The 10,962-nt window shown below is 37.4% G+C and overlaps 1 protein-coding gene across 1 annotated transcript; it reads left to right on the top strand.

Moving 5' to 3' along the window:
* The first annotated feature begins 2,250 nt into the window (after window positions 1-2,250).
* LOC106646059 (chitinase-3-like protein 1) lies at window positions 2,251-4,035 on the top strand. Its single transcript, XM_014362084.2, has 4 exons — window positions 2,251-2,311; window positions 2,400-3,031; window positions 3,301-3,587; window positions 3,687-4,035. The coding sequence occupies exons 1-4, from the start codon at window positions 2,251-2,253 to the stop codon at window positions 4,033-4,035; spliced, it is 1,329 nt and encodes a 442-aa protein (XP_014217570.2).
* The last annotated feature ends 6,927 nt before the right edge of the window (window positions 4,036-10,962 follow it).

Below are 10,962 nucleotides of genomic sequence, written 5' to 3'. Positions count from 1 at the left end.
TTTATATGACCATAAAAACTTAATTTGGAAACATATTTTTTAATCTATAATTTCTACATTACACCCTTCGTTCTTATACATCTACTAGAAAAAAATTTATCAATATAAAATGATTATTTTAATAATTTGAAACAATTTCTATTTTGAAGAAGATTGGAATTTTATTCTAAAAAATAGTTGACAAAATAGGGTTTGAACATTTCTTTTTTTTTATGTACCTATTGAATACTTCGTCTTAGGGTATTATTTTTTACGTTATAAGCTTCAAAAAATGTTTTTTTTTTTTTATGCATTATAAATCATTGGCTTTAATCTAAAAATGAAAAAAGATTTATAATTTTTTTTTGTAAACACATCAAATTTCTATGGAAGATTGAAGTTTTAAAAAAATTCTAGAGAAAAACCATTATACAATTAGTGTAACAAAGATTTTTTTTTGCTAAAAGCTCTTTTTTTTTTTATCATTGTAAACTTTTTCAGATTCTTAAAAGCGATAAAACAGCTAAAAAATAATAAAAACTGTGATTTTGGGCATTTTACCACATTTACGTTACGAAAAATTAATGCGAAAAAACCTGGTAAAATATTTACTGAAGACAGGTTTTAAGCAATAGTTTAACAAAGCTTTTGTATTTATTTATCGCGATAATAATGCATAAAAATGATAGAAATATAAATTCTCATTTTTACAAATCTAATCCACCACATCAAAAAATCTGGAAAAGTATCTGGTTAATAAAAGAAATATATTATTCGTAAAAAAAATTCTTTCGTCATAGCGTTTGAAAAGGACTTTGTTCTAGAGTTTTATTTGATTTTAAAAGTCTTTTAATTTTAGTAGAATGCCTTAACTCTTTTAAAATATTTTTATAAATTATTATTAAAAATTGCCTATTTTGTACACCGTTAAAGATTTTTTTTTTTTTTGCTTACTAAAGGGAAAAAATTTTTTTAACCACCGGAAAAAACGATTTGACCGATAAAACCTACCGAGAGTGATCTAGAAACCTGAAATTTGACATACATAAATCTTTTTTAACCATAATTTACTACTTATCTGGTAAAGTCTTGAGACTTTTACTTTAATGCTCTCACTTATGAAATGTGGTATTAGAACGATTGTGAATAAAAATTGCCTTTAAAAGCTTTCGTTATGATTTATATGAATACATTCGAAATTGATTAACTGAATCACCTTTTCTGTATGTTTTAAAACTGTAAATGGGGAGTCGAATGCAAAAAAGTTTTTAACGCAAAAAGAATCAAGTTGTAAAACAATAGAAGCAGCACGTAAATTTGCACTTACCTATGTTCAAGTTTAATAAATAAATTACTTCAAATCCAGGAAGTGTGCATGATGAGAAAAATTGTACGGTAAAAAGAGGAGGATTAGTGACTTTTGTGTAAATTAATAGCTTACGAGCCCCAACAATACGTTTATCGGTAAAGTCGCTTTATCCACTCCAACTACAATCATATGATCTTGGTCCCAATATTCTAGTCTCTCTATACTACAGGTGCTCAGCATAAAGTGATGCTAATGAGTACTACTTGATACCACTCTGATACGAAAAATTGATACATGAAATCAAATAATTACCTGCATATTAAATAAAAACTCAACAATCAGCAGTAAGCATTAGTTAAACAAGTTTTCTGTTAAATTATTGTTGGTGGTGTTTTTTTACTTTGATGCCATCGACAATTATAATATCACCAAAAAATCAAATGTTCCAGATCAAAAATAATTCATTTTCTCAAAATCAATTTCCAAATTAATATATTTATTGTTTTGGTCTTAAGTGCTTCAAAATGCAACTTGTTTGGATATTATCTCTACGTAATAAATACCTTAATTTTACGTAATCAATACCTTGGTTTTAGACCTGCTTTAGCTAGGTGCACTTTTATAAACCTATTTTTTATAGTTAAATATCAATGAGTAAGCTGTTTTACAATTCCGCTCTGGATTATTCGCGAAGAAAATAGGACAGATAGTCATTAAGGTTTATGAATAATTACTACAAAATCACAATTTCAAGATATTTTTCCCTTGAAAATTGCCTAATATGAAAAATCAAAAACAGTTTCCACTCGACAATTATATAACATTCTGTGAGGCATACTACCGATTAATCAAACTCATTAAAATACACGTTTTTTTTACATTTTATATGTAGTCAAACAAAGTTCTTTTGATAGAAAACGTTTATTTTTATCGATAAAACCACTTGATTTCTTTATTTGTAGATGCGCGCAATCATCCTTTTTCTGACAGGGCTGCTGGCTCTCACCACAGCTTTCAATAATAGTAAGATTCATAGATTTCTTTTTTAATTTTATTAGTTTCTTTGTTACCATTGACATTTTCTAATGAAATTTGCAACACTTTTCCCCAGAAAGGAGAGTCTGTTACCATTTAGGCTGGACTGCTGCCCGTAATGGTACTAGTCGCTTTGACATCAATTCGCTACCTGATAAATCCTGCACCCACTTGATCTACGCGTCCGCGGGCCTCAATCCGTATAACGGTGAAATCATCGCTGCAAACGAAAATTCTGTAGCGGTTACTGATGAAGAAACCCCTATTGGTTACCAAAAACTTAAAAACCTGGTTTTGCGTGATTCGCGTCTCAAGACGATGATATCACTGGGTGGTGATGCAGTGGATGGCTCGACGATTTCTATGGTCCTGAGGGAACCCACGTTGCGCTTCAATTTAGTTAAGAGCATCGTTAAATTCCTTATAAAGTATGAATTCAACGGATTCGACCTCAACTGGAAATATCCCAATAGTCTCGAAGACAAGCGCAACCTTGTACTCTTTTTAAAAGAACTAAAAAAACAGTTCGAACCTAAGGGTTGGGTCCTTAGTATAACTGCATATATGAATGCCAATCAATATTACGACTACGATGGGGTTTCTAAGCACGTTGACTTTATCAACATGATGCTGTTCAACTTCCACGGCCCTTGGATGGGCACAACGGGACCCTCTGCTCCACTGGGCTCTACAAATAATATTAATGTTGTAAGTAGCCATGATTAAATGATAATGAAAGATAAGATTTTGCATGGGGTGAGAAACTCACATTAGGACATTCTTCGGTAATAATTTATCCTTAAAGATATCGTGTTTTGTTCGCCATTAAGTCTCTTTAGCTTCAAACTCTTTAAAAGTGGTTTTTTGGCTCACAAAAATTGGAATTACAAGAAAAAAATCGTTGAAAAAATTCTAAATCTATTAGCGAACCTAGGTCTTTTACCGTAGATAATATTCTTTGAATTTTTATATTATAGCATGCCTTTGTCAAAAATTGGATGGACAATCATGTTCCAAATGAGAAAATCGTCGTGGGAATATCTTTGTTGGGAGTTGTAAGTACTCTGCTCAATCCATCCGACAACAAAATGAATGCGATGGTAGCTGAATATGGCAGACGTGGACCTTATAACAATCTACGCAATTTGTTGGGCTACTTCGAGTTCTGCAAGGAGATGAGCCAATGGACAGTCATTTACGATGAAACGCACCGCATGCCTTATGGTTACAAAGGCGATCAGTGGATGAGTTTCGAGAACAAACAGTGAGCACATTGTTTTTGTGAACTTTTATTTCTTGACTTTTATCAAATACATACAATTTATCTAGAAGCGAACAAGATTTTTAATCAATTTCATCTTAGGTCCATTTTAGAAAAGGTGAATTACGTGATGGAGAAGAACCTTGGAGGTATCGCAATCTGGACCGTAGATAACGATGACTTCAATGGCGTCTGCGGTGAACAGTGGCCGCTGCTCAATACCATCAACAAAGCTCTTTCAACTCAAAGTGGCTCATTTGCTTACAGAAAAAATGGCGTATCTGATTATAGTGGAGGGAACTTTTTACCGGAAAATCCAGAACAACATAGGTCCCGAAGGAGTGTTCAAAACTCTCGTGCAGCTGATTCTTCTCAGCAAAACTTTAGCCCTTCATTTAACAAACAAATGTTGGTCAACTCGTATCAGACCCGTGGATATCCAATGTACTAAATCTTAGGTATTAAACCTACAAGATTATTGTGACTATAAGAACAATATAAAATGCTAATATACTTATTTGACAATTACTGTTGAAGAAGGAAAAATTAAAATAAATTGTTCTTTAGTAATGTAAGAAATGAAAACTATTTGATTTTACCTGTTCCTCAGTACCGTTGGTAAATATTAATCGTTGTTATAATTAATATTTTTCACAGTGAAAGTTTCACAGAGTACATGATTTTTAAAAGTATAAAAATTATCTTGAATTGCTCCTCTTCTCGTAACCGTACCATTTAAATACTTACCCAAAAAATAACAATGAAAAGAAAGCCCTTGAGCGTAACGTGTTCATTAAAATCTTGTCACGCCTGATCTACGAAGCAGCATCTCTAAAACCTTGTAAAAACCATTATCTTTGATAAAAAGCTCCAAAGCGGATATTAGGATAATGAGTTTATTCGGGAAATATCGTGCTGAAAAAATTATAGATTATCCGTTTCACTCACCACGCACACATAGAAACGAACTTCCACAACGAACAATGCATTAACCTTCCGACATCTTGTCTATCCGCTTTCTCTCTTTCTCACTCCTGCACTTTCACTCTCTCATCGCACCATCTCTTCACTGACTCCTTGAATTTTCCTCCCTGCAGTCGGTGGTGGTAGCAATCGCTCCTCTCGTGGTCCACTTAATCTTCTCCCCCAACCTGCTCTTTCTTTTTGTGAGTTCATGCGTGTATAAGACTGCTAAATAATAATAATAATAATAATAATAATAATAATAATAATAATAATAATAATAATAGTAATAATAATAATAGTAGCCACGGATTGCTTTTGCAGTAAGCAGAGACAAGCATTTATAAGTGGACGTCCTCTGAATTTATCGTCACGATTACGCGTTAAGCTCTTGATTTTTGTCCAACTGTTTATTTCTTTGACTTCCTGTTTGCTGATGATTTTTTTTTTCACACTTGATTGTTTCATCCCGAAAAATTTTTATGATAAAATGTATTACTGAGAATTCAAATTGTAAGTCCCACGTCCCACAGGAAGAATAAAAAAAAGTAAGTTGGTGTCCTTACAGAATCAAGACCTCGGGATTACTTAATATTAAATTACCGAGTAATCAACGATTATGGCTTATTGGTACAATTAATTATCAGCCTGTTTGGTAAAAAATTTAGCCCAAGGGTCAACAAGGACTTGCTGAATTTGTTTTTTGTGTGTTACTTTGAAAGCATTTATCAAGTATTTAGTGCACAGGTAAACGAACGCGATGGTTACGGGATGAATTATGCTTTCGCAAAAAAAAAAAAAAAAAAAAAGGCACCTTGTGAGGACTCTGTTTTCGAGCCAAAAAAACGTTCCACTATGAATCACTATGATGATAAAATACCTTGAAAGTGTCAGCACGTGTTTGACACGCATCGTGAAAAAAAAAGTTTATTCAATGAAGGAAAAAAAATAGATTGTTCAGCTCAAAATTACAGAGGAGGACGAGAAGAAGCGGAGGAAGAAGTTCTCAAGTCTCGCAGGCGGGTCGGGCTTACAAGACAAGGATTTATTGGTCCCATATCTCGTCGCGATCTCCTCTCGAACATAACACGTATACATATGTATTCCCCGCGTAGCGTAGGTGTATCCCCATCGCTCCACTTTTCCGCTAGACTGACCTTTTGAAAATTGTTTTGTCCACCGGGAGTCGACAGCTTGCACGGGATGTCCAGTAGCCATCCAACACCCGGTACTGGTTGAAAAAAAAAAAAAAAAAAAAAAAGAGGAGGAAGAGGAGGAGTCGCGATACGTAGGAGCTGAAGGCTCGAGGGAGACGTTTGGAAGGATACACGCGACGACCGGCAGTGCGAGAGAGGCAGAGGAGAAAACGAGTTTACCGGCAGTTTCTTCCCTTCGCCATGTAGTCGGGAGATATCGCACCGCCGGGAAAGAGAAAACGAAACGCTCGACTCGTTTTCGCTCCCAGAAAGAGAGATGGGAGCTTTTTGATCGCACGGGACATCTGATCTTTATTTGGGATCGCGGCGGCGTCACCTTCAAACTTTCCAGAGTACCGTGGGTTGGGGGGTGTGTGGTAGAATTTGCGTTCAACACTCTATGTTTTTTTTTTTTTTTTTTTTTAAGATCTTGTTTCATGTGGAATTGGGTTATCGATGCCACCCCATCTTTATGTATCGAATGTCACTTTGGCACATCAGCTTGAAGTTACTTTTGTTTTTGGGGTTCGGTGAATTCGGGGTATAAGCCCATCCTCAACGCGATACAAAGTACACTATTCGTATAGGGCGTAAGCACAATGGGTGCAGATAATTTGCCTCGAGCACTTGAACATCGGGCCATGCGGAGAGAGCCAGAGAAACGGTGGGGGGAAGTTTCGGCTAAAGCGCGAACAACTTGCCATTGCTTCTGGTCTCTTTCTCTCCTCCCCCCCCCCCTCGTACCCACGGTGTACACATACACGGTATAGCATCATCAGAAGCAGAACTGTGCGCATCCATGGCCGAGCAACATCTGCTCGAGTTTGTGCTGCGCTTAGCTATTTGCTAATCTAATTAGTTGGCGTAATTAGTATTATCAAGCCGGCGTCATAACTTTCGCCCGTGTCTCTCTCCTCGTGTACTCCCAACCGAAATTTCACGTCTTGCGCAACGTTTGCTACGTCTTTATCGCTTTAATATTCGCTCGAGCGAGATGTAACGACACAGGTGTTGTGCACTTGCGGAGGCTCAACAATATAGTTTCTTTTTTTTTTTTTTCTTCTTTTTTCTTTCTCATTTTATTTTTATGAATGCTGGCGAATCAATTCTTTCGAAATGAAGCTCTTTCAAGTTGAGTTGACTTTTTTTCTTTAACGCGATCGACTACATGTATTTTGGTTTAAATATAAGGATGCAAATTGGGGCGCTAAAAACTCCTGAGAGCCTGTAAGGGGCGGTTTTGGAAGTTTTTTAAAATCATCGAAATTGTTTTTTAAGCACCTGAAAATTCAAGAGCTTGAAGAAGTTTTCGTTTAGGATGCGAGTTTGATTTTCTGGAATCCAGAATAATTTTTAAGGAATTACACAGTGTTGACTTAGAATATAACTAAAAGAACCACAATGAAATCATCTCCTCGGGGTTTGAGAGGATTATTTTTCATTAAAATATTAGTCGATGATATTTCGATCCCGTGGACCGAGCCCGTACAACTTTTCTTTCTTTCTTTCATTATAATATCTTGGCTCATCACATGAGATAAATTTCTACGAAATATTGATCAAAATTCAATAAGAAAAAATGCCATCATCCAACAAGTAGTTGATCTCGTTGTTGCTCTTTTTATTTCCAATTAAACGGATAACGAGAGAAGGGGTTTCCACAATGAAAAATAATTTTAGACAGGATTTTTTAAGTGCCACCACGTAGTGGCCTTCAGTGTGACTTTGAAATTAACTTTCAACGCCAATATTACTGAATGGTTGCGTTTTCGAGCTCTTCGATGTTAGAGAAAAAATTGAAGCAAAATAAAACGACAGCATCCGTTCGGTCTTTTTCTGCGTGCTTGGGCCAGCTTTAACCACCACTGTTGTGCATCCTCTTGAAGAAGTTCGAACGGAACCCCACGTTGAACGTCACACCAACTCCAAGTTAAATCGTAAAATCCAAGGTTTGGAACCCCATGGTTCTCCAGGCCACGAGCCAATTGAAAAAACCCACGTGCACACTCGCAACACAAACTCCATCGAGCCGGAAACACATAATCCCACAACCGTGCGGCTGCAGCGGGATCCGGGACCTTGATGAAGGTTTTCCAATCCAAAGCCAGAGAGCGCGTGGACCTCCAGAGAGAGAGAAGTACTTATCACGCCTCTCGACCGTTCGGCGATAAATCAGTGGAAACGAAACTCGGGCTCCATGGGAAGGAGCTCCCGCGCGTCCGAGCTTGCACCCCCTCGGCGCGATAAGAAGGGAACTTCCGGCAATTTATGAACGACCAAGTTTTCGTCGCCGTGACGTTTATTACCTCGGACTTGGGTATCTCTCGGCCAGGGAAAGAAAAGCCTAAATGCTCCCACCCACATACACATATATATACACATATATGCCTATTCATCTCGCTGAGGATGCTCGGTGCATACAAGGCGCACAAAAATCTGATGGTTACTCGATACTGGAGCTTGAAGTCGTGCTCCGCACTCAGCTTTGCTTTATTTAAACTTTTTCCGATGAATACACATCAGCCTCATTTTTCAAATAGATTGTGAATATGGATGGGCAATGAGGTGGAGGGAGGATATTACGATGGCGAAAAATGCCTTTAGTTTAGAAGTGCACTAGATCGTATAACTCAAAGAAAATATTTTCTACCATTTTTTTCTTAGATATAAAGTATGCATCAAAGGGAGCATCGGTGGAATTCGTAAGTTTAAAAGTTGAGCGTATACATCCACACGAGAAGAAACTTGGAGAACATTTTTTTGTCTCCCACTGACAGATTTCATTGAAACCTTACCTCTCGCCGTCTTTCATTTATTATTGAAATTGGATCGACACTTGACTTCAAATTTGACAAAAATCTGATTTCGAGCTCAAAAAGTTGTCTCATCGTTACAGGCAGGTAAAGTACAGTAGCGATTGAACAGCACGGCTGCTGGCATCTCTTGCCGAAACTCCAAACTGCAACGAAAGGACTTTCGTATTAAATCCTTGCCGGAGCAGCGCGAGGTGGTAGCAAAGTCAAGATCCATGTAAGTCGATTTTCTCCCATGAGAGAGTAAGAGAGAGGGAAGGGAAGGCAAATGAGATTTCGCTTCTAAGATGCTAAATTTAGATTGACGAGTATCAGCTTGGGAAAAAAAATTCAGTTAAGGCAATTAACCAACTTTATGCTACGGTGATAAAGGTGAAAGGTAAAATTTAAATCTATTGGTAAATATTTGACTTTTTGTAGTTGCAAAGATACCAGAATACAATGAAAGCTGTTGCATTTATACTAGAAAATTGATATCTTTTGGTAATAATGATAGGTAAAAATCATCGACTACTATTAAAAATGATGCTGACAGCACGAAATATAATTAAAACTATATGTATGCTTCTATTGAAACAATTGTCACTCCAAGACTTGCAAGTTTTTTTAACTATAGCTTGATGAAAGAAAACTGTAATTTATCCAAAATCAAAATGAAATGAAGAAAGTATTTTTAATCGAGGGGAAACTTAGAAAGCTTTAATTTATATCATTGGTAAAGTTTGCTGCTATCAAACGACTATAACGTGCCAACTGTGAGTTATTTAATGAAAAAAAAAAAAAAATAATAATAATAATAATAATAAAAATCATTTTACTGGCCAAAGTATTATCTATTGATTTTTCCATTTCGATACTGTTGATTGCACCAACCCATTTTTCCCATGGCCTCTCAATCCACATATGTAAAGTTACCGAGTTAAATTTCAGTCGATACCCGGGATGACATTTTTTTTTTCAAACTCCTCCGAGTCAACTCGCAACATCGGCACACACATTCCCCAACGAAGTATTCCCAGTTTCAGTACAGCAGTTTCAGCAAAGCAACGGTGCATTACGCAAAATGCGAGTCTCATCAGTCACAAGCTCACGCACAGCCATAACATTCCCTCTCCTCTGCCACGAAGCCCGTACGGTAATTGCCTCACGAAGGCAGCTGGAAAACGAGTAACGCACGTCTACGCGCCCGCCCACTCGTACGTACAAGTTAAGATGAACGGAGACGCAGTTGTGCACGCGTTATATAACATCTGCAAGATACCTCCACGTATACACACAGAGGTCACAGTCTACAGGCGCCCATCCACCCTCCACCCTATCTCCCTCGATGCAGCAGAACCGCTCGAAGAAATTTCCACCCCCTGCCCTCGTTCATCTGCATCCTCCGCCTCCTGTACCGTCTTCGAGAGCTCGCTCCAGACCCGAAGCTAGGCGAGGACTCATATCTCGCGAGGAGCTGTATTATATACCATGCCCAGAAACGGAGAGGACGGGGGGGGGGGATCAAACGACGGGGGGTGGGAGGAAGGAGAGAATTATGTCTTCCAAGGGGGATGCCAGGCGAAGCGCGAGATCCCTCCGGGAGCCATCGTCCGTATTTCCAGCTCTAATACACCAACCTCGCTCCGCTCCTCAGGAATGAAGGGTTTATTATACATATGTACAATATTATAGCATAGCACAGCAACCTGAGTGTATAGCTATTTGAGGCGTGTGTGTATAGGAGGGGTTGACGTACGACGTGCGTATATGTATCTGCGCTGCTGTACCGCTGCTTTGCAGTGCTGTCGAATTGATATTGCATTTTTGAAATGTTTGGCTTAAATGGGAACACTCGTATCGACCCCCTTCCCCCTACAGTCATGTTTGGTTTCCATGTGGTTCGGGCTTTTTTTAGGAGCCTGAACCTTTTATTGTGGACGTTCTGCGTTGATTGGTTACCACTTTTGCTTGATAATGTCTGCCACATACAATGGTTATTTATGATAACTTTTTACACGAAGTTACTAATTGTGTGAGCTAAACCTACTAGGTTTTGTGTCACCATACTGATGGTAATAATGGTAATAATCCATATGGATCATAATATCAAGTATCTAGCAACAAAGAAGTAATGTTAAGTGACGAGAGCATTTTCGGCACATTAAGCTACCAACATCCTCTTGGAATTAATATGAAATAGATTTGGATTTTACACAGGATCCTGGGTAAATCTGTGTGGTAAAAAAATACAAATTTCAGGATGACTTGGATTGTATGTGGAAATGAAGCATATGACGTGTATTAACAGTAATAAAAGTATATACTTGGAGTGTCAAATATTTTGGTAAATAAAATTTTAAATGTCCAAGTAGTTACACATTAAAATTCGTGTGATTGTACCTGTTGGTTTGATATTCGCAAAAA

This window comes from Copidosoma floridanum, unplaced genomic scaffold (assembly GCF_036245765.1).
Source record: "Copidosoma floridanum isolate Cflo_tuat_1 unplaced genomic scaffold, Cflo_Japanese_pri ptg000006l, whole genome shotgun sequence".
Lineage (NCBI taxonomy): Eukaryota > Metazoa > Arthropoda > Insecta > Hymenoptera > Encyrtidae > Copidosoma > Copidosoma floridanum.
This window is presented reverse-complemented; position numbering and strand designations above follow the sequence as displayed.

Excerpts from the sequence above, each read along its gene's own strand:
- LOC106646059 (XM_014362084.2), top strand. The coding sequence starts at position 2,251 with ATGCGCGCAATCATCCTTTTTCTGACAGGGCTGCTGGCTCTCACCACA. Across the intron at positions 2,312-2,399 it reads CACCACAGCTTTCAATAATA|AAAGGAGAGTCTGTTACCAT; the intron begins GTAAGATTCATA and ends ACTTTTCCCCAG. Across the intron at positions 3,588-3,686 it reads ATGAGTTTCGAGAACAAACA|GTCCATTTTAGAAAAGGTGA; the intron begins GTGAGCACATTG and ends ATTTCATCTTAG.